Source organism: Telmatherina bonti (genome assembly GCF_933228915.1).
Source record: "Telmatherina bonti genome assembly, chromosome: 3".
NCBI classification, from domain to species: domain Eukaryota; kingdom Metazoa; phylum Chordata; class Actinopteri; order Atheriniformes; family Telmatherinidae; genus Telmatherina; species Telmatherina bonti.
The window spans coordinates 41,077,231-41,104,156 of NC_136621.1; the positions used below are offsets into that span (position 1 = coordinate 41,077,231).

At 53.0% G+C, this 26,926-nt stretch overlaps 1 protein-coding gene across 2 annotated transcripts; it reads left to right on the top strand.

Moving 5' to 3' along the window:
• Positions 1 to 317: 317 nt before the first annotated feature.
• Positions 318 to 26,575, top strand: kdm2aa (lysine (K)-specific demethylase 2Aa). Of its 2 annotated transcripts, none has more exons than XM_079261494.1 (26): positions 318 to 789; positions 2,516 to 2,654; positions 3,103 to 3,181; positions 3,262 to 3,308; positions 5,888 to 6,066; positions 6,150 to 6,256; positions 6,326 to 6,419; positions 6,546 to 6,699; positions 9,612 to 9,727; positions 9,795 to 9,921; positions 10,264 to 10,493; positions 10,561 to 10,638; positions 11,379 to 11,506; positions 11,587 to 11,710; positions 13,607 to 13,735; positions 14,085 to 14,168; positions 14,286 to 14,519; positions 18,337 to 18,369; positions 18,438 to 18,543; positions 18,663 to 19,271; positions 24,735 to 24,894; positions 24,970 to 25,206; positions 25,277 to 25,440; positions 25,517 to 25,663; positions 25,747 to 25,965; positions 26,078 to 26,575. In XM_079261494.1, exons 1-26 carry the CDS (start codon positions 754 to 756, stop codon positions 26,257 to 26,259), a joined length of 3,942 nt encoding a protein of 1,313 aa, XP_079117620.1. In that variant the 5' UTR covers positions 318 to 753; the 3' UTR covers positions 26,260 to 26,575. The 2 variants fall into 2 exon arrangements, with proteins under 2 accessions (XP_079117620.1, XP_079117621.1); XM_079261495.1 differs by lacking the exon at positions 318 to 789 and adding an exon at positions 1,723 to 2,388.
• Positions 26,576 to 26,926: the final 351 nt, after the last annotated feature.

Genomic DNA, 26,926 nt, shown 5'->3' on the forward strand with positions numbered 1-26,926 from the left:
TACTTTTACTGGGTAATGGGGCGGTGGATAGGAGGTCTTATGCCATTGGTTGTCTTTCTTGACCGATCATGTGTTCATCCAATCATCAGCCTCGCTTGAGTATCTTAACCAATGAAACGCGAGATCTTGTTGTGGGCGTTCCGTTAGTGGAAGATTGTCATCTTATTTGCATGACTATTGGCTGCCTTTGGCCAATCATAAGGTGCGCATTCTCCATGTTGAGTGACACCGCTGTGGTTCAATAAGCGGTTCGCGTATCTGTTTCTGATTTGTTCAAATCGCATTTGTGGGCGAGACTTGGTAAGAATTAGCGAGGAATCAGAAAATGGCGGCTGTTCAGACTTCTTGTTTTGTGCAGGATTAACGGAATATTCATTGTTTTTAAACTTCTCCATGGCCTGAAGTCATGTTTGGGTTTCTGCAGGAGTGAACTGGAAGCTTCCCAGCTGCTAACAGATCGCTAGACGCGGGCGAATCAGCTCTTTCCCGTCTGTTTATGTTGTCAGACTAAACATTAGGCGGTCATGTAAACTCTGTACCAGATTAAATTATTCACAACGCTGCTTGTGTTTTATTCGGTAAGTTAAAGTCTATTAGCAGAAACGTTGCGGAGCTACACTTTTAAACAGAAGAAGAAGAAACTCCTCAGAAGTCGCGCGCGAGCTTCATGTTTACCAGCAAGCCGCCATGTGGCGCCACGGAGCGGGTTAAGGTCTCTGCTCGGCCTCGTTAGCTCCGCGTCTCCCGCTGGAGATGGAGGATTCAAAGCAAAGATACAGTAAGAGGCTGGTAAGTTAGCAGGAGGTGCTGACTGGTTTAACTGGAAGCCCTGGGGGACCCGGGTGAGACTGGGAGCCCTGGTTGAGACTGGGAGCCCTGGTTGAGACTGGGAGCCCTGGTTGAGACTGGGGGACCCGGGTGAGACTGGGAGACGTGGGTCAGACTGGGAGAACTGGTTACAGAGAAGTCCTGTGCAGAGTTTTGTGGTTAGTGACTGGTTTTAAGCTTTAATGGGCTGCAGGGTGAGACTGTGAGTAATTGGACTGGTTTAACATCTAATCGACCAAACATGTTTAAAAGCTGTGATTTGTGGTAAAATAAATGAAGTTGTAATATTTTCCTCCCGCGGTGTTTTCAGCGTTGGCATCGTTTTATCTGGATGATTAGAAATGTTTGTGGTGAGAACTGATGCAAAGTGGAACTGAAATGTGCCAGCATCAGTACCTCTCAATCCGATTACAGTTCAGGGTGTTAGGATTCGATTTATAAGCGATTTTTATCAGGATTTCATTAAAAAAAAAAAAAAATTCCCGTTAAGGGATTCTTTTCCACTTAGAAACTACATTTATACAACCTATACTCCAGTGTAATTCACTCACATAGAGACCAAACACATTTATCTTCACTATTTATGTGGAACCATAAATAAATCTAACACAAATCAAACATTGTCTACGAATCATCAGGAAAAATGTGTCAGCACCAGTTGGGAACCAGTATCTCTTACTGGACTGAGTGGAGCTCCTGTCACATGTTTGTAGTTTTACTATCAGATTTTATTTTGGCGTTAAACAGCTTCCATATGCAGGAAGTCTCATCTGTTCTCATGTCTATAAAAACCAGAATGTTTCCAAACGCTGCCTTCAGAACAGACGTGGAAATCTCCTGCTCTGTAACGTAGCTGCAAGGCTAGCTACTAGCTTCCCGCTGGCTTCCCGCTAACATCTCGCTGGCTTCCCGCTAACATCTCGCTGGCTTCCCGCTAACATCCCGCTAACTTTCCGACGGCTTCCCGCTAACTTTCCGACGGCTTCCCGCTAACTTCCCGCTAACTTTACGCTAGCTTCCCATTGGCTTCCCGCTAGCTTCCTGCTAACTTTCCGACGGCTTCCCGCTAACTTCCCGCTAACTTTCCGACGGCTTCCCGCTAGCTTCCCATTGGCTTCCCGCTAGCTTCCTGCTAGCTCTGTTTACTCCGTCCCACAGGTGTAAATACATCGACGCTGCCATGAGTTTTTAACGGGCAGAATGGAGGAAAAACCTGGAAGTTCTGCTTCTGGTTTCTGAACAAACATTTAACTTGTTCATCAGGAATAATTATTAAAACTTCCACAAAGGGTTACTTTGATAACTGAGCAGTTGTCCTGATGATTAGTGACTGTATGTAAATGGGATGTTGCACCAGCTGCTGTTGCGTAACCATCAGCAGAAATAAACACATAAGACCATGAACCCTGCAGCTTGTAGTAAAGCAGGAAAACAAGGCGCAAACACAACTAAACACGTTTAGCTTTTTTCTTGGCTTCTGGCTCGCCGCTGATGGCCTCCACTGAGTGTGTGCACCAGGGACCGAATGGCAGCACTATTTTTAAGAGGAACTTTTAAAAAGTAAAAAATTATTATAGATGTCAACTTTTATTCTTTTGTAATCCCAACTCGTCGACTTGGCGGTTCTGGTCCTTGTCTTCTTTTGTTGTCACGGTAACTGTTTCCATGTGTTTGGCTCCTGCCACAGCGGGCTGGTACCCGGCGGCGTTACCATGACGATGGCATCTCGGACGAGGAGATCGATGGGAGGAGGATGTTTGACCTGGAGGAGAAGGTCAGCAGTCAGAGGTTTGGTTCTGACCGCGTTGTTCGCCTGACGGGCCGAGGTAGGACGCACGTCTCACACACACACATACACACACACATGTCTCTCACACACACACACACACACACACCTCCTCCCAGGTCCTCTGATTAAACATGATGCGTGTCGCGTAGAGCTGCACGATTCTGGATAAAATGAGAATCCGTATTTTTTTTTCTTCTCAGAATTGAGATCACGATTTTTTCCAATATAAATATTTACTGCATGTATTACCGGCACATCGACTTTGCAACAGCTGAGACGGAACATAAAAACCATAAATGTCTCTCGTCTTCTCTTACACACACAACCTCTGAGGAATTTTAATAGAAACATTTTTTAACAATATTTTTTCTGTGCATGAGGTGATGAGAGGTAGGTATGGGTTAGGGTTAGCGTCTGCGGCGTCCTCAGAGCCGCGACGTCTGTAGCGGACTCCACACTAAAACGTTTCTCTTTCTGTTCCTCAGACTTCTCCTACGAGTATGTCCAGAAAGGAGGCCTCAGGGACCCCATCATCTTTGAGAAGTCAGAAGGACTGGGAATCACGTAGGAACATTTTTACCTTTTTTCTTCTACGCATCCTGGCTCATGTTACCATGGCAACCAACCAAACATGTCATCTGCAGGATGCCAGATCCAGACTTCGGCGTCAACGATGTGAAGATGTTTGTGGGTAAGATTCAGTTTGCTGACGGCTTTATGCTGCTTCTCTTCTCTCCTTTCTGTCTGACTGTTGCTCCGTGCCAACAGCGGCTTCGCCCTTTTGGAGCCGTTTGCTCCATCAATACTGTGTACAGTGGAGGTGGGGAGCTGCTGACCTCAACTCGGGACGTAGTGGGTCGGTGGAAGGAATACTTCGAAGACCTCCTCAATCCTACCAACACGTCTTCCGATGAGGAAGCAGAGCTGGTGGACTCAGGGGTGGACTCTCCTATCTCTGGGGCTGAAGTCGCTGAGGTGGTTAAAAAGCTCCTTGGCGGCAAGGCCCCGGGGGTGGATGAGATCCGCCTGGAGTTCCTTAAGGCTCTGGATGCTGTGGGGCTGTCCTGGCTGACACGCCTCTGCAGCATCGCGTGGACATCAGGGACAGTGCCGCTGGATTGGCAGACTGGGGTGGTGGTCCCCCTTTTTAAGAAGGGGGACCGGAGGGTGTGTTCCAATTACAGGGGAATCACACTCCTCAGCCTCCCTGGTAAGATCTATTCAGGGGTCCTGGAGAGGAGGGTCCGCCGGATAGTCGAATCCCGGATTGAGGAGGAGCAGTGTGGTTTTCGTCCTGGTCGCGGAACAGTGGACCAGCTCTATACCCTCTCTGGGGTCCTGGGGGGGGGGCATGGGAGTTTGCCCAACCAGTCTACATGTGCTTTGTGGACCTGGAGAAGGCATTCGACCGTGTCCCCCGGGGGCTTCTGTGGGGGGGTACTCCGGGAGTATGGGGTACCGGACCCCCTTGTACGAGCTGTCCGGTCCCTGTACGACAGGTGTCAGAGCTTGGTCCGCATTGCCGGTAGTAAGTCGGATTCGTTTCCGGTGAGGGTTTGACTCCGCCAAGGCTACCCTTTATCACCGATTCTGTTCATAACTTATATGGACAGAATTTCTAGGTGCAGCCGAGGTGTTGAGGGGATCCGGCTTGGTGGCCTCAGGATTGGGTCCCTGCTTTTTGCAGATGACGTGGTCCTGTTGGCTTCATCTGGTCGTGATCTCCAGCTCTCGCTTGAGCGATTCGCGGCCGAGTGTGAAGCGGCTGGGATGAGAATCAGCACCTCCAAATCTGAGACCATGGTCCTCAGCCGGAATAGGGTGGATTGCCCTCTCCGGGTCGGGAGTCAGGTCCTGCCTCAAGTGGAGGAGTTTAAATATCTCGGGGTCTTGTTCACGAGTGAGGGAAGGATGGAGCGCGAGATGGACAGACGGATCGGTGCGGCGTCTGCAGTAATGCGGACTCTGCGCCGGTCTGTCGTGGTGAAGAAGGAGCTGAGCCAGAAGGCGAAGCTCTCGATTTACCAGTCGATCTACGTTCCTACCCTCACCTATGGTCATGAGCTGTGGGTCGTGACCGAAAGAACGAGATCTCGTATACAGGCGGCTGAAATGAGTTTCCTCCGCAGGGTGGCCGGGCTCTCCCTTAGAGATAGGGTGAGGAGCTCGGTCATCCGGGAGGAGATCAGAGTAGAGCCGCTGCTCCTCCGCATCGAGAGGAACCAGTTGAGGTGGCTCGGGCATCTGGTCAGGATGCCTCCTGGACCTCCCTGGTGAGGTGTTCCAGGCACGTCCCTCTGGGAGGAGACCCCGGGGAAGACCCAGGACACGCTGGAGGGATTATATCTCTCGGCTGGCCTGGGAACGCCTCGGGATCCCCCCCACAGCCGTCCCGTTGGCTTCTTTCCATGCTTGCCGGCAGGTTGTGTTGGTGGAGGTTTATGTCTGGATGTTGCTCCTCTTCTCTCTGGCTGACACGGGACCGATCCTACACGATGGTCAGATATGAACGACTGCGTTGTGTAAACCTGCCAGCAGGATTAAAATCTCTCAAACACGGCCAGACTTTCCCCTCACCTTACAGTGATTATAAACCAGAACCAGACTTTTCACACCAGATTTCTGTTTTCATTCTGAAACCGTTTCACATTTCAATATTCTTTATAAAACTGTAAAACACACCCTAATGTCTTTGTTTCCTTTATTAAACACTCTGGGAACACAAAGAAAACTAAATAACAAGCAGGGTGAACTGGAACGTTCCTTTACAACAGAGAACTGCCAAAACACAGCGATGCCTTTCAAATTAAAAGCACCATAGAAAATACCGTAGCAGCAAAAACGTCTCGGCCTCTGAGACGATGTCCTTCTGAAACCACGTGTCGACTTCACTAAAACATCCATCAGTTTGTTTCTTTAGGCCAATTAACTTATTAAAATCCTTTAATAATGTAATGTTTCTGTATGAAAGGCTTTTATTCTGACATGTTCCAGGTGTGTGTGTGCAGGTTACTGTAGGTTTCCTGCTGGGCTGCTGGAGGCTTTGTTCCACCCAGCAGAGCAGTGACCAGGTGAACGACATGATCACCTGTCGGCCCTGACTCGGGTCGGTTTGTCCTTAAAGCGTCTGGAGAAGCGTTGCTTCATCTGTAGCATCGCTGCATGGCGCCGCCGCCTCGGAGGGCGCCGCCGTGTTGCTGTCTGACACCAGTTTCAGCAGAGTAAACTGGGACGAATGGCAGAATATTAAAACCCTGACGTCCTCCTCAGGCAGCAGACGTATGATAGACGTGATGGATGTGAGCACCCAGAAGGGGACGGAGATGTCCATGGCTCAGTGGACACGTTACTACGAGACGCCGCCGTCTCAGAGAGAGAAACTCTACAACGTCATCAGCCTGGAGTTCAGCCACACCAAGCTGGAGAACCTGGTCAAGAGACCCGCTACGGTAAGTCGCTCGCGCCTCCTCGGACCTGACTTTGTGTGGAATCCCTGAAACGTTACCTGTGACGGTTTTCCCTCACAATGCAGGTGGATCTCATCGACTGGGTGGACAACATGTGGCCTCGCCATCTGAAGGAGAGACAGAGGGACTCCACCAACTCCATCAACGACATGCAGTACCCCAAAGTCCAGAAGTAAGGCCGCCAGAGACCAGCCGGTCCCTTTCAGCTGTAGACTGATCTAATCCAGATGCTTCTCCTCAGGTACTGCCTGATGAGCGTCCAGGGATGCTACACGGACTTCCACATCGACTTTGGAGGCACCTCCGTGTGGTACCACATCCTCCGAGGGAGCAAGGTGGGTCTGGACCCGCCGCTGGTCAGCACTCCATCGGTGTGCCCGATCAGCCGTTAGTCAGCGGACGAGCCGTCTCCGGCCGGCTGTCGGACGAGCCGTCTTCAGGCGGTCTGGTTCTGTCTCCAGGTGTTCTGGCTGATCCCTCCGACCCACCCGAACCTGGAGCTGTACGAGAACTGGGTTCTGTCGGGAAAGCAGGGGGATGTGTTCCTGGGGGATCGGGCTTCGGACTGTCAGAGGATCAAACTGAAGCCGGGCTGCACCTTAATCATCCCGTCAGGTAGGTCTGGCGATACGACTGGCGCCTCACGTCCCCGCATCCCTCCTTTTATATCGCCATGACTACCAGGGCTGTTTCGATGGGCTTTTTTCCCGATTAGATTCCGATTCTTTGGGTTCCGATTCGATATAAATTGCGATTCTCACAATTCTTCAATTTCGCTGATTTTTGTCGACTAAAAACAGAAAAAAGTACAAAACAGTTTTCTGCTTTTTGCGTTTTTCTTGGTTTCAGTCAGGAAACGACACAATAAGACAGACCTTCATTCTGCTGCTGTAACGCCCACGGAGACAAGTAGAAAGATCAATTAAAACTATAAAAATTACATCTTACAATGGATTATTTTTCATCCATCCATCCATCCATCTTCTGCCGCTTATCCGGGGTCGGGTCGCGGGGGCAGCAGCCTAAGCAGGGAAGCCCAGACTTCCCTCTCCCCAGCCACATTTGCCAACTCTGCGGGGGGATCCCGAGGCGTTCCCAGGCCAGCCGAGAGATATAATCCCTCCAGCGTGTCCTGGGTCTTCCCCGGGGTCTCCTCCCAGAGGGACGTGCCTGGACCACCTCACCAGGGAGGTCCAGGAGGCATCCTGACCAGATGCCCGAGCCACCTCAACTGGTTCCTCTCGATGCGGAGGAGCAGCGGCTCTACTCTGATCTCCTCCCGGATGAGCGAGCTCCTCACCCTATCTCTAAGGGAGAGCCCGGCCACCCTGCGGAGGAAACTCATTTCAGCCGCCTGTATACGAGATCTCCTTCTTTCGGTCACGACCCACAGCTCATGACCATAGGTGAGGGTAGGAACGTAGATCGACTGGTAAATGGAGAGCTTCGCCTTCTGGCTCAGCTCCTTCTTCACCACGACAGACCGGCACAGAGTCGCATTACTGCAGACGCCGCACCGATCCGTCGGTCGATCTCACGCTCCATCCTTCCCTCACTCGTGAACAAGACCCCGAGATATTTAAACTCCTCCACTTGAGGCAGGACCTGACTCCCGACCCGGAGAGGGCAATCCACCCTATTCCGGCTGAGGACCATGGTCTCAGATTTGGAGGTGCTGATTCTCATCCCAGCCACTTCACACTCGGCTACGAATCGCTCAAGCGAGAGCTGGAGATCACGACCAGATGAAGCCAACAGGACCACGTCATCTGCAAAAAGCAGGGACCCAATCCTGAGGCCACCAAGCCGGATCCCCTCAACACCTCGGCTGCGCCTAGAAATTCTGTCCATATAAGTTATGAACAGAATCGGTGATAAAGGGCAGCCTTGGCGGAGTCCAACCCTCACCGGAAACGGATCCGACTTACTACCGGCAATGTGGACCAAGCTCTGACACCTGTCGTACAGGGACCGGACAGCTCGTACAAGGGGGTCCAGTACCCCATACTCCCGGAGTACCCCCACAGGAGCCCCCGGGGGACACGGTCGAATGCCTTCTCCAGGTCCACAAAGCACATGTAGACTGGTTGGGCAAACTCCCATGCCCCCTCCAGGACCCCAGAGAGGGTAAAGAGCTGGTCCACTGTTCCGTGACCAGGACGAAAACCACACTGCTCCTCCTCAATCCGGGATTCGACTATCCGGCGGACCCTCCTCTCCAGGACCCCTGAATAGACCTTACCAGGGAGGCTGAGGAGTGTGATTCCCCTGTAATTGGAACACACCCTCCGGTCCCCCTTCTTAAAAAGGGGGACCACCACCCCAGTCTGCCAGTCCAGCGGTACTGCCCCCGATGTCCACGCGATGCTGCAGAGGCGTGTCAGCCAGGACAGCCCCACAGCATCCAGAGCCTTAAGGAACTCCGGGCGGATCTCATCCACCCCCGGGGCCTTGCCGCCAAGGAGCTTTTTGACCACCTCAGCGACTTCAGCCCCAGAGATAGGAGAGTCCACCCCTGAGTCCCCCAGCTCTGCTCCCTCATGGGAAGCCGTGTTGGTAGGATTGAGGAGGTCTTCGAAGTATTCCTTCCACCGACCCACAACGTCCCGAGTTGAGGTCAGCAGCTCCCCATCTCCACTGTACACAGTATTGATGGAGCACTGCTTCCCCCTCCTGAGCCGCCGGATGGTGGACCAGAATCTCCTCGAAGCCGTCCGTAAGTCTTTCTCCATGGCCTCGCCGAACTCCTCCCATGCCCGAGTTTTTGCCTCGGCAACGGCCGAAGCCGCATGCAGCTTAGCCTGTCGGATTATATTTATTGTGGGAAAAAAAAAATTAAGAAAAAATGTGTTAAAAATCGATTTCTAAAATCGTGAAGCAAAGAATCCCGATTTTCGATTACAACCATATAAACTGTGTAATGTTGTGTCAGTCATCAGTTATGTATCAGATGTTGCTAGGCAACAGCAGCAGTGATCTCCTTCCATCTGGGGGAACTATGGCCGTATGACGTTCCACAGGTAAATACCTGCTGCAGCGTCTGGAGTTTATTCTGAGCTTTCTCCTCCACCTGACGCTGCTTCTGCTGGTTGACTCTATTCTTTATTCTGTATTCTGTATCCTGATTCCTGCAGGTGATAAAAGGAGTGAGTTGTGTCGGAGTCCGTTGTTGGGAATGTGAGCTGGTCTGTTGTCGGTTCCCGCCGGTCTTTTTACATCCAAACTGCATCCAGACAGAAATTTCCCTCTTTTAGGAACAAGCTCATCAGTTTGGGTTGGCTGCTCATCTTTTAGTGAATTATCCTCTGAAACACGTCTGCTGCCGTCTTCCTACATGTTTGGTTATGTATCGCAGCGTGCCGTAAAGCAGCTTGTCGTGGCATAAACGATAGAGGCTCATATGAAACGTTTTCTATCATCCAGACGATAAACATCGTCGTATCGCCCAGCCCTACCGTCAGGTATTCCGTGCACGTGTCTGGACTTCGTGCTCCAACAGGCCTGATGTGTGTTTCTGTGGTGAGCAGGATGGATCCATGCCGTCTACACCCCCGTGGACTCCATGGTGTTTGGAGGAAACTTCCTGCACAGCTTCAACATCCCCACACAGCTGAACATCTGTAACATCGAGGACCGGACGCGGGTACGTGGGAATATTCTGTTCCTACGCTGACAGCAGGTGATGAGGTCTGGTCTCCATTCCCCTCCAGGTTCCCGTCAAGTTTCGTTTCCCGTTCTTCTACGAGATGTGCTGGTACGTCCTGGAGCGCTACGTCTTCAGCCTGACCCGGACCTCCTACCTGACCCCTGACTTCCAGAAGCACTCGCTGGGTACAGGTACGTCCAGCGCCGCTCTGCAGATGTTCCTGCTGAATCATCGGCTGGATGCAGATGTTCCTGCTGAATCATCGGCTGGATGCAGATGTTCCTGCTGAATCATCGGCTGGATGCAGATGTTCCTGCTGAATCATCGGCTGGATGCAGATGTTCCTGCTGAATCATCGGCTGGATGCAGATGTTCCTGCTGAATCATCGGCTGGATGCAGATGTTCCTGCTGAATCATCGGCTGGATGCAGATGTTCCTGCTGAATCATCGGCTGGATGCAGATGTTCCTGCTGAATCATCGGCTGGTCATGTGACTCCAGGTGTGTTTGACGCATCTCCATCCTTGTCTCAGGTCTGAAGCGTCCCTCCGGCTCAGATGCAACCGGCGAGCCGCAGGATGAGGAGGATGATGATGAGGAGGAGGAGGAAGAGTCCGACGGACCTCCAGTCCAGGTCCACTTGACTCCACTGGAACTGGAAGGACTGTGGAACCTGCTGGGTAAACTGGAGGCTCTGCCGTCCAGTAAGAAGTGTGTCCCAGCAGGAATCCAGAACGCCTCGGCCCTCGTCACTCACATCAAGGTGTCACCTGCCTCTGTTTGCTTGCTTGTTTGTTTGTTTGTTTATCTGACGCCGCTCCTTCCTGCAGGCTCTACTGAAGGAACACGCCAACGACAGTCCCAAGCTGTCCTACACGGGGAAGCCCATCGTCACCTGGCCCAAGAGGGTGAGCATCAACAAACCGGTGGCAACACCACCCAGTCAGCCGCTGGTCGGCTTGTCAGCCGGCAGAGAGGCTGTTGCTATGGTGACGGGTAGGGCTGGTGAATGGAGAGGTTTCTACGATGCGTCGCAAGGCGGACGTTCCGCATTGGGTGCGGTGGCGACTGAAAACTTTCCTTAGAAAAGCTGTGAAAGTCAGCAGACATGCAGAAAATGCTCCAGTTTGTCACGTTACACATCAATATGTATACAAACCAGTAGTTAGCTCAAGGCTAATGTCTATGGAAAATACCATTGGCAGGCTAGTGGTTAGCGTGCAGGAACAGGATAGAGACAAAAACAACTTTGTTGTTTGTCTCAACAACAGAACATGAGAAACGTTTTCCCTCCAGATTCTGTGGAAACTGGCTACGGAAAGACTGAAGGGACAAAACGTGCTGCTTCTAGAAATCTGGCGTCTTATTGGACGTAACAATAAAGTTAAATGAAGCTGATTGTTTGTCCATATCGAGACGTTGGGATGGATTTCTGGAGGAACTATAAGAGACCAGGAGTCGGTGATGTGGCCGTCACGGAGTAGCAATGTGCAGAAATGAAGTGAGGACGTGATGAAGCGTGGTGGATTTCTATGTTCCATTCTCTGATTTATAGATCTATATTCTATAGAGACGCCAGTCAGCCGCCGCCTCGCTGCTTCAGGTGCAGGTGAAATGAACTTATTGCTGCTTGATTTTTCTCCTTCAGCCCTCCTGGTACCAACCGCCTCCTCCTCCTCCACCTCCTCCCCGACCCAAACTGGCCACCACCCCCATCATCCCACGGCCCCAGAAGCCGGCGTCCTCCATGTCCGTGCTGAGGCGGCGCAGGGTCAGGTGAGCAGGCTGCCGTTCTGTAGCTGTGTGGCGGTGATGTGAGTCTCGGCTGTCCTGGTGACGTCCTCTGTCTCCTGCAGATGTAAGCGCTGCGAGGCCTGCATGAGACCGGAGTGTGGAGACTGTAACTTCTGCAGAGACATGAAGAAGTTTGGCGGACCCGGGAAGCTGAAGCAGACCTGCGTGCTGCGGCAGTGTCTGTCTGTAAGCTTCACCTTCTACTGTTTAGTCTCGACTCCCGGGTGCCTCCTCAGGTTCCCCCCACCTGGGAGGAAACTTCACCATCTGCAGCTTTTCTGCTGGTTTTCTCAGTCGGACATTTTCTAGATTTAAACGCTTGTAATGACGATGGAATTATTCCTAACTTATAGTTACTGGTAATAAACACAAACATGAATTATTTTCCATGTAATTAATGTTAGAATGAGTGTCGAGTCCTGATGACGTGGCGTCTGATGCTCCCTTTCATCGCCGTGGTGACCAGAAGTCGTCATCAATCTTTATTCCAGACACATCGCTCCATATCAGCATTTAAAAAGAAAAAACACACACATATATAAACACATAATAATCATAAAAACATCCGCAGACAGAATCTTTCCTTCCAAAAACAGGAGAAATACCTGGTGTCTCCTACTTCAGGCTGAGTCAGAACCATTACAGTTTTAGTCGGGTCTTTCCAAACATCCGGCGGGACAGTAAATACGACGAGATGCAGGTTGTTAGGGTGGGAAGTTATTTTCATTAAAATATTGATTTAGAAAGGAAATAAAACTAATCTGATCATGGAGGCGATGAGACATCCTGATGCTACCAGTGAAAAGCTAAGTTCAGCTGTTTTTATGTTTGTTGGATGGAAAATAATTCATTTTATCTACTTAATAAATAAATAAATAACAATGAAAAAGCTGTTAAACATGTGAAGGGATGTGAATGTTTCGTCGTCTGGTGACCCTCCTGCATGGAAACTTCTCCAGCGTCTGAAGGATGGAAAAGTAAACAACAATGTTTGACTGAAAAACGCCTCAAAAAGATGATTTGTTGCAGAAATGCGTCAGCAGTTGAACCAGAGTAGAAACGGAAAAATGGAGAAACGTCACGAAGAGGAAGAAGCATCAAAATATTTATGCTTTATAGTTTCATCTTTTCTAAAATAGTTTTTCTTCATTTTTTCCTAAATATCTTCATTTATTTGTTTGTATGAAAAGTTTAGCAGAAATTTATTTAAGAAATAAATGAAATATTGTTTAAAAGTAAAAAAAAACATGACATAAAACCTGCAGTAAAATCTGAAGAACTTCACTGCGAAGGAAAACGGAAAATCCTGAAATGAGTTGTTACCATGGAAACCACAGTCCTCCTAACGCCAGCCTGCATGCAGCTCCAACCAGCAGATACTGTTCAGTTTGGCTTATTATTGTCTGTATGACGACCGTCTGTCCCCTCTGTCCCCCGTCTGTCCCCTCTGTGTCCCCCGTCTGTCCCCTCTGTGTCCCCCTCTCTGTCCCCCGTCTGTCCCCTCTGTGTCCCCCTCTCTGTCCCCCGTCTGTCCCCTCTGTCCCCCGTCTGTCCCCTCTGTGTCCCCCGTCTGTCCCCTCTGTGTCCCCCTCTCTGTCCCCTCTGTGTCCCCCTCTCTGTCCCCTCTGTGTCCCCCTCTCTGTCCCCTCTCTGTCCCCCGTCTGTCCCCTCTGTGTCCCCCGTCTGTCCCCTCTGTGTCCTCCTCTGTGTCCCCCGTCTGTCCCCTCTGTGTCCCCCGTCTGTCCCCTCTGTGTCCCCCTCTCTGTCCCCCGTCTGTCCCCTCTGTGTCCCCCGTCTGTCCCCTCTGTGTCCCCCTCTCTGTCCCCTCTGTGCCCCCTGTCTGTCCCCTCTCTGTCCCCCGTCTGTCCCCTCTGTGTCCCCCGTCTGTCCCCTCTGTGTCCTCCTCTGTGTCCCCCGTCTGTCCCCTCTGTGTCCTCCTCTGTGTCCCCTCTGTGTCCTCCTCTCTGTCCCCTCTCTGTCCCCCGTCTGTCCCCTCTCTGTCCCCCGTCTGTCCCCTCTGTGTCCCCTCTCTGTCCCCTCTCTGTCCCCCGTCTGTCCCCTCTGTGTCCCCACCCCGTCCAGCCGGGTCTTCCTCTGTCTGCAGTGTGCGAGATCTGCAAAGAACCCAACCAGGAGGAGACCGGAGACCCGTCCCTGACTCTGATGGAGTGTTCCAACTGCGCCCAGATCGTCCATCCGGCCTGCCTCACGGTACCTGTTAGCTTAGCGCCGTCTGAGGCGGCTGAACCCGCCGGCTTCCACTGGCTGCAGATTGTTGAGATGTAAACCGCTTCCCCGGTGCCGCTGGCATGGAAGTCGCTTCGTTTAGAGCGACAGCTTTAATGTGATGAAGCTGCTAAAGTCTCAGACTTATCTGCTCCATTGGTTCGTTCCGACATCCTGGGTAAAAACCTGGACTCTCAGACTGGGGGTGTGGCGACCCGTCGGTGTGAGAGTCCAGCTGTTGCCATGGTAACGAGCATCGGCTGTTCTGTCCCGCCTCAGAAAGCTGCCAGCGTCCTCGGCGTGAGCGCCTGACCTGAGCTTCCCGTTTCTGCAGGTTCCAGGGGAAGGCGTGGTGAACAAAGACCTGCCCAGCTGCTGGGAGTGTCCCAGGTGTGTGACGGGTGTCACGGAGAGAGAGGTAACCACGCCTTCAGCACCGCCTGCACACTCTGCGTCTGCTGTCTGTTCCACATGATTCACATCTTTCTTTGCTTCTCGTTGCTCTTTCCTTCCCTCCGGTTTGGTTTAACGTCAGTCGGCGGGCAGCGCCGGGTCGATGGCTGCTGCTCAGCACGCCCATCCCCACGGACCCCTGCTCCTCCGGCTGGGTCCAGGACCCTCTGCTTCAGAAGGGGGTCCTGTAGGCTCCCAGCGGGATGGGGAGATGGTCTGCTGTGGTTTCTCCCCTCCTACTCCTCCTCCGTCCTCCTCAGCGTCACTGCTGTTGGTAGCGGCCCCTCTACCTTCTCAGCCAATCAGCTGGAGACTGGTGAGAGGCGCTGCCTGCTCTGCGTACACCCACCTGTCTGTAGCGTGCACCCACCCGCTGTGTTCCTGTCCATCCTCTTCAGGAGCAGCTTTCAGCTCCGGGAGATGAAATCTGGGGGGTCTAGCCAGGCTTTCCCTCCTCCACATGCTGAATGGTCTCCATGACGTCTGCATGGTGTCGAATGCTTCCCATGAGTCCAGTCTGTGTCGACGTCACGGTTCCTCTCAGAACTCTGAGGTAGAACGTTATTCCACCGTCTGAACCAAGCAGCTTGGTCTGAATCCGGTGCGTTCGGCCTCCTCGCCGTCCTCCAGCAGGATGTTTCTGATTCAACAGATGTTCTGCTGTTCCTCCTGGTGGCTGGTGTTTCTGAGGAGGCGGATCGCTTTGGAAGTGGACGGCTGCTGTTATTTACATCTAAAGCGACGTTGTGCAGGAATTCCTCCCATCCATCCATCCATCTTCTGCCGCTTATCCGGGGTCGGGTCGCGGGGGCAGCAGCCTAAGCAGGGAAGCCCAGACTTCCCTCTCCCCAGCCACATTTGCCAACTCTGCGGGGGGATCCTGAGGCGTTCCCAGGCCAGCCGAGAGATATAATCCCTCCAGCGTGTCCTGGGTCTTCCCCGGGGTCTCCTCCCAGAGGGACGTGCCTGGAACACCTCACCAGGGAGGTCCAGGAGGCATCCTGACCAGATGCCCGAGCCACCTCAACTGGTTCCTCTCGATGCGGAGGAGCAGCGGCTCTACTCTGATCTCCTCCCGGATGAGCGAGCTCCTCACCCTATCTCTAAGGGAGAGCCCGGCCACCCTGCGGAGGAAACCCATTTCAGCCGCCTGTATACGAGATCTGGTTCTTTCGGTCACGACCCACAGCTCATGACCATAGGTGAGGGTAGGAACGTAGATCGACTGGTAAATCGAGAGCTTCGCCTTCTGGCTCAGCTCCTTCTTCACCATGACAGACCGGCGCAGAGTCCGCATTACTGCAGACGCCGCACCGATCCGTCGGTCGATCTCACGCTCCATCCTTCCCTCACTCCTGAACAAGACCCCGAGATATTTAAACTCCTCCACTTGAGGCAGGACCTGACCCCCGACCCGGAGAGGGCAATCCACCCTATTCCGGCTGAGGACCATGGTCTCAGATTTGGAGGTGCTGATTCTCATCCCAGTCGCTTCACACTCGGCTACGAATCGCTCAAGCGAGAGCTGGAGATCACGACCAGATGAAGCCAACAGGACCACGTCATCTGCAAAAAGCAGGGACCCAATCCTGAGGCCACCAAGTCGGATCCCCTCAACACCTCGGCTGCGCCTAGAAATTCTGTCCATATAAGTTATGAACAGAATCGGTGATAAAGGGCAGCCTTGGTGGAGTCCAACCCTCACTGGAAACGAATCTGACTTATAACCGGCAATGCGGACCAAGCTCTGACACCTGTCGTACAGGGACCGGACAGCTCGTACAAGGGGGTCCGGTACCCCATACTCCCAGAGTACCCCCCACAGGAGCCCCCGGGGGACACGGTCGAATGCCTTCTCCAGGTCCACAAAGCACATGTAGACTGGTTGGGCAAACTCCCATGCCCCCCCCAGGACCCCAAAGAGGGTATAGAGCTGGTTCACTGTTCCCCGACCAGGACAAAAACCACACTGCTCCTCCTCAATCCGAGATTCGACTATCCGGCGGACCCTCCTCTCCAGGACCCCTGAATAGACCTTACCAGGGAGGCTGAGGAGTGTGATTCCCCTGTAATTGGAACACACCCTCCGGTCCCCCTTCTTAAAAAGGGGGACCACCACCCCAGTCTGCCAATCCAGCGGTACTGCCCCCGATGTCCACGCGATGCTGCAGAGACGTGTCAGCCAGGACAGCCCCACAGCATCCAGAGCCTTAAGGAACTCCGGGCGGATCTCATCCACCCCCGGGGCCTTGCCCCCAAGGAGCTTTTTGACCACCTCAGTGACTTCAGCCCCAGAGATAGGAGAGTCCACCCCTGAGTCCCCCAGCTCTGCTTCCTCATGGGAAGACGTGTTGGTAGGATTGAGGAGGTCTTCGAAGTATTCCTTCCACCGACCCACTACGACCCGAGTTGAGGTCAGCAGCTCCCCACCTCCACTGTACACAGTATTGATGGAGCACTGCTTCCCCCTCCTGAGCCGCCGGATGGTGGACCAGAATCGCCTCAAAGCCGTCCGCAAGCCTTTCTCCATGGCCTCGCCGAACTCCTCCCATGCCCGAGTTTTTGCCTTAGTGACAGCCGAAGCCGCATGCCGCTTAGCCCGCCGGTACCCATCAGCTGCCTCCAGAGTCCCACAGGCCAAGAAGGCCCGATAGGACTCCTTCTTCAGCTTGACGGCATCCCTCACTGCTGGTGTCCACCAACGAGTCCTGGGATTACCGCCACGACAGGCACCAACAACATTACAGCCACAGCTCCGGCCGGCCGCCTCAGCAATAGAGGCACGGAACACAGCCCATTCAGACTCAATGTCCCCTGCCTCACTCGGGACATGTTCGAAGCTCTGCTGAAGGTGGGAGTTGAAGCTCGCTCTGACAGGGGACTCAGCCAGACGTTCCCAGCAGACCCTCACAACACATTTGGGCCTGCCAGATCTGACCGGCTTCCTCCCCCACCATCCGTGCCTCCCAATCACTCCCCTCATCATTCCCCGTTATCGTTCCCCTCATCGTTCTCGTCATCGTTCCCTTCATGGAGCGCCTCATCGTTCCCGTCGCTGTTCTCGTCATCGTTCCCCTTGTGGAGCGCCTCATCGTGCCCCTCGTGGAGCGCCTCACCTTTTCCAGCCCCTGTAGCAGCAATGGTGGTTGGCGTGGATCAAAAAGCCTGGGGAAGACTGATGGCTTCGTGCAGTACATGTTTATGTGATGGAGACGGTGATCCATGCCGTTGTCACCTTGCTGGATAATTGTAACTCCGGTTTTACTGGAATCAGCCGAAAGGTGTTTTCTCGCCTGTAGCTGGTTCAGAATCCCGCTGCAAGATGTTTAACAGGCACAAGAAAACGTGGCACATATCTGTTTTTATCGTCCCTTCACTGGTTTCCAGTTTAGTTTAGGAATAACCTTTTTTCTTCTATTAGTTTTCAAGTATTATCGGCCCCGCCCATCCTTATCCTTTCGACCTGCTGCATCCCGACTCACCCTAACCCCCTAACCTTAACCCCAACGCATGCTTTGAGTTCAGCGACCAGATGCTTCTAACTGTCCCTAAGACACTCTGTAAATCCAGACAAGACTTTTCCCTTCCAGCTGCAAACATCTGGAACATCCTGGTTAGACTGCTAAACTCCCTGCTGGTTTAAAAACACATTTTTATTCTTTGGCCTTTGAGCAAGACTGAGTTGTCGTCTGTGTCCTTGTTTGTATTTGTAGCCGTTTCATGTGTCTTTATTTCAACATTTCATTATTTTCTTGCTGTTTTTCTTCCCCTGCTGTTGCTGTGCAGCGCTTCGGTTCGTTGCTTTTACTCTGCTTTACAGATAAAAACCTGTCTGGAAGCTCTGAGACATGAAGGAAACCTGCTTCCTTTTGGTTCCTACAGACCTTTATGGGACATTTTAGGCAGTTTATAAAATAAAGCATGTTGTAAAGTCATGCTGTCCCGTTGCATCCTTCTCCTCCTCCATCTTGTTACGCCACAGCGCCGTTACCGTCGGACAGCAGCTGCTTTTACACTGGAAAGTTTTAGCAACAAACTGAAGAGACGGAGGAGGAAAGTCTGAAACTGACGGGAACTTTCATGTCCGCGCTCCTTTCTTCTCAGACTGACATGTTGTCATCTTTCCTTCACAGTCTAAAGGCGACAGGAGCGACACTCTTCCCCTGGTGAGTTTCTCTCTGATCACACGCCGCGCCATTGCCTCAGTCATTCTTACGGCTCTTCCTCTTTCCAGAAGAGGAAGTCTTCCTCCCTGCTGGACGCTCGCATGGCGAAGATTTATCGCCGACACCTGCACAGCCGCAATGAGGACGACTCGGCCAGCGATGACGACGATGAAGGTTGGAAAATAAGCTGAAGCGCCTGTTAAAGCTGAATTTGTTGGTAACGTGGAAAGCAGGCGGCACTCCGGCGGTGCTGACGTTCCCCCGGAGATAACCTGGTGTTGTGGTCTTTGCAGCGTCTCACAGGAGGAAGATGGTCCTCTCTCGAGGGGGCCCCTCTTCCAGGAGGCCGTTTGGCGCCAACAGGCGGGGCCTGCTGAGAGGAGGCTCCTCCCACCGCGGCAGCAGAGGTCTGGTGGGCTCCGTCCTCCGGCTGAAGAGGGGGATGAGCATGAGGGAGGCAGGGCGGAGAGGGCGCGGCGTGAGGCTGCGCGGGGGCTCCAGGATGCAGCGCCGCGGAGACGACTCTGATGAGTCGGAAGACGACGATGAAGATGATGAAGATGACGAAGAGGATGATGACGATGAAGAGGAAGACGACGGCGACAGCGAAGGGGAAAAAGAGCGGTTCCATCGTAGACAGAGGAGGAGACGCCGGGTTGACTACGACGAAGATGAAGATGAAGACAGCGACGATCAGGAGTACGACCCTGAAGATGGTGAAATGGACGGAGCGGAGGACGAAGACGACAGGCAAGATGAAGACGAAGCAGAGGACGAAGGGCGCTGGGATTCGGACCCGGAACCCCCCGTCCTCCTGGTGTCCGACCTGAGCGACGACCTGCTGAGCGGCTCCTACCTGACGGTCACGCTGCAGCAGCCACACAAGGCCCAGAGGCAGTCAGGTAACCACGGCAACACCCTTCACCTGTCGGGACCGCCCGAACCGTACGATGGCCCCGAAGCGCAAACTGCAGCTATGCCTTAAAAACGACAAAATGAAAACACGAAATTTAAAGAAAACACGACAAACAAAAAAACACAACGGAAAAAATACAAACAACTGGCGCGTTAAAAAAAACCTGAGAAATTAAAACACGGTGATACTGAAGTACCAGGGGTGGTAGAAGCAATAGAAGTAGCAGCAGTAAAGCAGAAGTAGTAACAGTGGTAGCAGTAGTAGTAGTAGCAGCAGCAATAACAGAAATGGTAGCAAAAGCAGTGGAATTATCAGTAGGAGCAGCAGCAGAGCATTAGTAGTACTATTAGAAGTACTAGCAGTACTAGTAGCATTAGCAACATTAGCAGCAGTGGAGCAGAAGTAGTGGTAGTAGCAAAAGTAGTAGTCATTATCTTCATCTTGTGCCGCTTATCCGGGGTCGGGTCACGGGGGCAGCAGCCTAAGCAGGGAAACACAGACTTCCCTCTCCCCAGCCACATTTGCCAACTCTGCGGGGGGGATCCCGAGGCGTTCCCAGGCCAGCCGAGAGATATAATCCCTCCAGCGTGTCCTGGGTCTTCCCCGGGGTCTCCTCCCAGAGGGACGTGCCTGGAACACCTCACCAGGGAGGTCCAGGAGGCATCCTGACCAGATGCCCGAGCCACCTCAACTGGTTCCTCTCGATGCGGAGGAGCAGCGGCTCTACTCTGATCTCCTCCCGGATGACCGAGCTCCTCACCCTATCTCTAAGGGAGAGCCCGGCCACCCTGCGGAGGAAACTCATTTCAGCCGCCTGTATACAAGATCTGGTTCTTTCGGTCACGACCCACAGCTCATGACCATAGGTGAGGGTAGGAACGTAGATCGACTGGTAAATGGAGAGCTTCGCCTTCTGGCTCAGCTCCTTCTTCACCATGACAGACCGGCGCAGAGTCCGCATTACTGCAGACGCCGCACCGATCCGTCGGTCGATCTCACGCTCCATCCTTCCCTCACTCCTGAACAAGACCCCGAGATATTTAAACTCCTCCACTTGAGGCAGGACCTGACTCCCGACCCGGAGAGGGCAATCCACCCTATTCCGGCTGAGGACCATGGTCTCAGATTTGGAGGTGCTGATTCTCATCCCAGCCACTTCACACTCGGCTACGAATCGCTCAAGTGAGAGCTGGAGATCACGACCAGATGAAGCCAACAGGACCACGTCATCTGCAAAAAGCAGGGGCCCAATCCTGAGGCCACCAAGCCGGATCCCCTCAACACCTCGGCTGCGCCTAGAAATTCTGTCCATATAAGTTATGAACAGAATCGGTGATAAAGGGCAGCCTTGGCGGAGTCCAACCCTCACCGGAAACGGATCCAACTTACTACCGGCAATGCGGACCAAACTCTGACACCTGTCGTACAGAGACCGGGCAGCTCGTACAAGGGAATACTCCATACTCATACCCCATACTCCCGGAGTACCCCCCACAGGAGCCCCCAGGGGACACGGTTGAATGCCTTCTCCAGGTCCACAAAGCACATGTAGACTGGTTGGGCAAACTCCCATGCCCCCTCCAGGACCCCAAAGAGGGTATAGAGCTGGTTCACTGTTCCCCGACCAGGACAAAAACCACACTGCTCCTCCTCAATCCGAGATTCGACTATCCGGCGGACCCTCCTCTCCAGGACCCCTGAGGAGTGTGATTCCCCTGTAATTGGAACACACCCTCCGGTCCCCCTTCTTAAAAATTGGGACCACCACCCCAGTCTGCCAGTCCAGCAGTACTGTCCCCGATGTCCACGCGATGCTGCAGAGGCGTGTCAGCCAGGACAGCCCCACAGCATCCAGAGCCTTAAGGAACTCCAGGCGGATCTCATCCACCCCCGGGACCTTGCCGCCAAGGAGCTTTTTGACCACCTCAGTGACCTCAGCCCCAGAGATAGGAGAGAGTGGGAGTTGAAGCTCGCTCTGACGGGGGACTCAGCCAGACGTTCCCAGCAGACCCTCACAACACGTTTGGGCCTGCCAGATCTGACCGGCTTCCTCCCCCACCATCTGAGCCAACTCACCACCAGGTGGTGATCAGTTGACAGCTCCGCCCCCCTCTTCACCCGAGTGTCCAAGGCATGTGGCCGCAGGTCCGACGATATGACTACAAAATCAATCATCGAACTGCGGCCCAGGGAGTCCTGATGCCAGGTGTACATATGGACAGTCTTATGTTGGAACATGGTGTTCGTTATGGACAATCCATGATGAGCACAGAAGTCCAATAACAAAACACCATTTGGGTTCAGAGGGGGGGGACCGTGCCTCCCAATCACTCCCCTCCTGGTCTCACTGTCATTGCCCACGTGAGCATTGAAGTCCCCCAGCAGAACAATGGAGTCTCCAGAAGGAGCACCCTCCAGCACTCCCTCCAAGGACCCCAGAAAGGGTGGGTACTCTGAACTGCTGTTCGGTGCATAAGCACAGACAACAGTCAGGACCCGTCCCCCCACCCGGAGGCGGAGGGAAACTACCCTTTCATCCACCGGGGTAAACCCCAACGTGCAGGCACCAAGCTGGGGGCTGATGAGAATGCCCACACCTGCTCGGCGCCTCTCACCATGAGCAACTCCAGAGTGGAAGAAGGTCCAGCCCCTCTCGAGGGTACTGGTTCCAGAGCCCAAGCCATGCGTCGAGGTGAGTCCAACTATATCTAGCCGGAACCGCTCAACCTCGCGCACAAGCTCAGGCTCCTTCCCCACCAGAGAGGTGACGTTCCACGTCCCTAGAGCCAGCTTCTGCAGCCGGGGATCGGACCGCCAGGGTCCCCGCCCCTTGCTGCCGCCCAGCTCACATTGCACCCGACCCCTACGGCTCCTCCCGCAGATGGTGAGCCCACGGGAGGTTGGGCCCATGTAACCCTTTCGGGCTGAGCCCGACCGGGCCCCATGGGTAAAGGCCCGGCCACCAGACGCTCGCTCTTGTACCCCACCTCCAGGCCTGGCTCCAGAGGGGGGTCCCGGTAATCCACGTCCGGGCAAGGGAACATTTCTGCCGGAGTTTGTATACATCATTGGGGTCTTGTGAGCCGTGCTTGGTCTGGTCCCTCCCCTAGACACCTGTTTGCCATGGGTGACCCTACCAGGGGCATAAAGCCCCCGACAACATAGCTGCTAGGATCTTTGCGACACACAAACCCCTCCACCACGATAAGGTGACGGCTCAGGGAGGGGCAAAAGTAGTAGTAGCAGCAGCAATAATAGTAGCAGAAGTAGTAGCAGTATTAGCAGTGTAGCGTATTCTCTTTAACGTTAATCCGTGATCCAAAGTCTGAGTGACAGTGGGTGTTTATTATTAATTTGCTGTGTCCTTAGACACCTCGGGGCGCCACCCAGCTCTAAACTTATTATACGGTCAGGCAGGGAATACCGTAATATGACAGCTTCAGAATACGCTTACTGGAGTCAGTTCTCATCAGAGGGAAGAAATCACTTCTCAAAGATTGATCACGCGACCCCGACTTCTTAAAATATAACATTCTTTTTTTAAAACCACACCGGTTAAAATCAACAGGCACAAATTAAATTAATCAGATAAACCAGAAATAGCGGGCATCAAATAATGAATTAGCTGAGATATGAGAGAGAGGGGGAGAGAGAGAGAGGAAAAAATGAAAATGAAAAGCTTGAGCCGAGCCAACAGCAAAAATGTCAAATAAAATTTTCCAAAGTAAAGTTATGTAAGCAGCTTACATGTTTGGACAACTAGGAAGGTTGGAAAGATAGCAAGTCCAATGAAATTAACCAGCCTTATATTAGGGTAGACTATCAGGCAGATACCGCGTCGGGTGGATTTAAAAGAGCAGCTTCAGGAGTCAGAACACACTAAATCCTCTGCTTACTGAGACACCAGCTTGTGGTTGGAGTCAGAGAAATAATGGGTCAGCTTTACTTCAGCGCACGGTGGTCGGGAACCCAATCCGCTTGGAGCGAGTAGACAAGAACTCGGTGGTCAGCCTGATACTCGTCCAATTGGACCTCCGCAGAGGTCAGGAGCCACCTGGAACCACCTGGTTTGGCGTCCGAAGCTGGACCAACTCCGATAAGAATCCTCAGGTCGCGGATGCCAGCAAAGTCTTGGGATCGTTGGAAAAAGTACCGTGTGGGTCGTCTGTATTACATTATCGGTCACAGTCTTAATGAGGCCGGAGAGCGACTTGATGATGTCTCGGAAGCAAAAATTGTTTAACCAGAATTGGATGAGGTTTCTGGTATTAAGCGAGTAAGCAAGCGGACTTACTGTAATAAAAACACAAACGTGGCGCCGGGCGAACAAATACGCAACTAAAAGCATGCACCAAGCAAAAACAGAAGAGAGTAAAAGCAAAAGAAGAGTAAAACGAAAGAAGAGCGAGGAGAGCGAGTTCCGGGTAGGCATGCCGTTAAATTTGCCGGCGCTCTGGGGTGGACCTTAGATTATCCAATCAGAGCGCAGGGGTCAGGACATGGGGTCTGAAGGTTTGGTCAAAATACTAAGTTCTTGGGGAATTAAACTTAACATTTTTCTAACCTCAAAACATGTCTATAAAATCCATTTATAGATGAGAAGAAGTATGAATTATAAACATGAACCTTAAAAACAGTTTTGCTGCTGTCAAAAGGGGAAAAGGTTTGTTAACAGGTACAAGACATTTAAATACATTTCATCGATGATTTTCACTTTCCACGGACCTGGTGGGTCAAGAAATCATTTCCACACAAGAAGTTCTTACTTTGAGTCAGTCTCGTTAATAACAACAGCATATAATGTTAATCACGGTGTATTTAATCAGCCTGAAATGCATATCTCAACTTGTTCGAGGGTGATGGTACCATTGCTCCATCCAAGGAATCACAGAAATTAACTAACTTGCTAACTTCTGTGGATTTCACATCTGAAAAACAATCAAAGTCTTGGATTAATTTAGAAAGGAAGAAGAGTCCATTTATCCAGGTGTGCTGAGGATACATCCAGGATTTTATACAGTTTAGAATTCAGAGCTTAAAGGTTCTGCTCTGGAATCTGGTCTTTGTGTGCTGTGGATACAAAGGGACCTCCTGGGGTGATGGACAACAGGCTCTTACCAGGGTCCAACTTCAAAAGGGTGCCACAGTCTGTCTGTGTAGACATTTCCTACCAGGAACAAGATAAAACCAGCAGGGTTCCTGGTTTAAAGTGGAGGTCTGTCTACCCGGATTGATGGATCTGAGTTTTATGGCTTCCATGGATCTCTGTTTCGGAGACACGTGGATGGACTTCCTTTTGAAGTAGAAAATCCTGAGTTCTTATCTGGTTCTGGGGTCAGTTCGGCCTTGGGAGGTTGCTGCAGTAGCATTAGCATCAGTAGCAGTAGAAGTACCAGTCTCGTACCGCCTCGCTCCGGGTTAAACCCACGCTGACCTCTCCTCTTGCCAGGCTCCATCGTTCCGAAGCTGGAGGCGGCGATGGCGCCCAGGCTGGCCGGTGGTGGCGGCCCGCAGGGCTTCGTCCAGAGGAAAGCAGCTCTTTCCAGACCGTCACGAATCAGAACGTCTGAGTCCGCAGCCGACGGCATCGCTCCTCGAGGACCCGGCAGGTACAGCCGCCTCCTCCGTTATCATGTCCACACCTGAGATGTGACCTCATTAACATCACTTGGCCCGTCTTGCAGGCCTCGTCTTCGTGGTTGCCACGGTGACCGAGGAGGCAGGACTCACTCTGCATCTTCTTCAGGAGACGATGAGGCTGCCGCTCCCCCCGCCTCCTCCTCCCTGCTGTCGCTGCCGTCCTTTAAAGATGTAGGCGGAGACCGCGGTGGCGAGAAGGAGGTGTGGGTGTCCGTGTTCAGATACCTGAACCGGGCGGAGCTGCTGGCCTGTATGAGCGTCTGTAAGGCCTGGTACAGGTGGTACGTCCCACACGCTCTGCTCCACATGGCGGCCACCAGCCCGGCCTCTGACCACGCTGTCTGTCTGCAGGAGCTGTGATAAACGTCTGTGGAGTCACATCGATGTGAGTCGCTGCAGCCCGCTCAGCAACCAGGCCCTGGCGGGGATCATCAAACGCCAGCCGTCCTCCCTGGACCTGTCCTGGACGCCTCTGGCCAGGAGACAGCTCAACTGCCTGCTCACCAGGCTGCCAGGTAGCGGCGAGGACCGCAGACCCGAACCTGTTCGGCAGACTCTGCTAGCAGGGAATGAAACTAGTTCTGTCTGCAGGTCTGAGGGAGCTCAGGGTGACCGGTCTTCCCTGGTCCTGTCTGGAGGCTCTGGTCTCTCCCACGCTGCCCCAGCTGAAGCTTCTGGACCTGCGCTGGTGTGACGGCGTGAAAGACGCCCAGATCAAGGAGATCATCTGCCCGCCAGGTAGGTTCCCGGCTGCGAGCTGGGTGGGGGGTTCTGGGAGCCGGGTCGTGGTCTTGTCCTTCATGCCGCGTTACTCTGTGCAGGGCTGGAGTCGTCCCGCAGCAGGCTGAGGAACATGCAGACGCTGCACCTGTCCGGTCTGGAGGTCAGCGAGTCCACGCTGAGGCTGCTGCAGCGCCACATGCCGCAGCTGGAGCGCCTAGACCTGGCTCACTGCCGCGACGTCGCCGACTCCTCCGTCAGCCTGCTGGCGGCCAGCGGGAGCCACACCCGCAACAACCTGACGGAGCTGACGCTGGCGGGTGGGTGTTCGCGCTCCTGCTCGCAATGTTTCCTTGTTGCCATGGATACGGATGTTGTACTGGGAACCTGAAGCTGGTGTGTGTGTGTGTGTGTGTGTGTGTGTGTGTTCAGGCTGCAGCGAGCTGACGGACAGCTGTCTGTCCTACCTGAAGCGTCTGTCGTCTCTGACCCTGCTGGACCTGCGAGGCTGTACGGGAGTGAGCCGCCGGGCCTGCGACGCCTTCATCTCAGACCTGTCCCATGTGGCGCTCTTCTGCATGATGGAGGAGAAGCTGATCCAGCGGCTTGACTGACTCTGGTCATCTCCACGGTAACCTGGGATCCTCGGTGGTCGGCTGGATGGAAACTGTGACTTGTCTCGCCAGGCTCGCGGCCAGAAGACGAGGAAGAACCGCACTTTATTTTGGTTTGTTGCTGAAACCGATCAGGATGCGGCGCCAACGGCTGTTTTCTCCTTTCTCGGGTTTTGTAGCATCGCCGCCCAGGTGAAAGACTGTTTACTGTCCTCCGTGTTTCTACCAGGGGAAAACGCTGCATTCAGGCTGATCAGGACAAACGATGTTCCGGTTTCTGTCTTTTTGTTTAAACAGAATAAACCCAGTAGAAACCACACAAGGATGTTTTTTATTCTGCCATCTAGTGGCGGAGGTGGGTATAGCAGGTATGGTGGCTGTCAGCGTCCAAACTTCTGACACAATGTTTTCATGTGGGAGTCCAGCAACGACTGCAGGTTCTGTCTTCTTCTATGGTGCTGTTAAGGCGCTACTCATCCCAAGCGGAGCTCTGGCTCCGGCCTAACAGGTTTGTCCATTCAGAGACACCGTAGCAAACACAGGTAGATATAAACCCCCACCCCTGCACACACCTGAATCAGCCCTGTTGGAGACAGGATGCATCTAAAACCTGGTAGACCAGAACTGGACTTGGGACTCCCTGGTCTAGAACCGACTGGTGTTGTCT

Coding starts and splice junctions, on each gene's coding strand:
- kdm2aa (XM_079261494.1), top strand. CDS start 754: ATGGAGGATTCAAAGCAAAGATACAGTAAGAGGCTG. Junction 6,420..6,545: donor ACATCCTCCGAGGGAGCAAG/GTGGGTCTGGAC, acceptor TTCTGTCTCCAG/GTGTTCTGGCTGATCCCTCC. Junction 18,544..18,662: donor CAGCGATGACGACGATGAAG/GTTGGAAAATAA, acceptor TGGTCTTTGCAG/CGTCTCACAGGAGGAAGATG.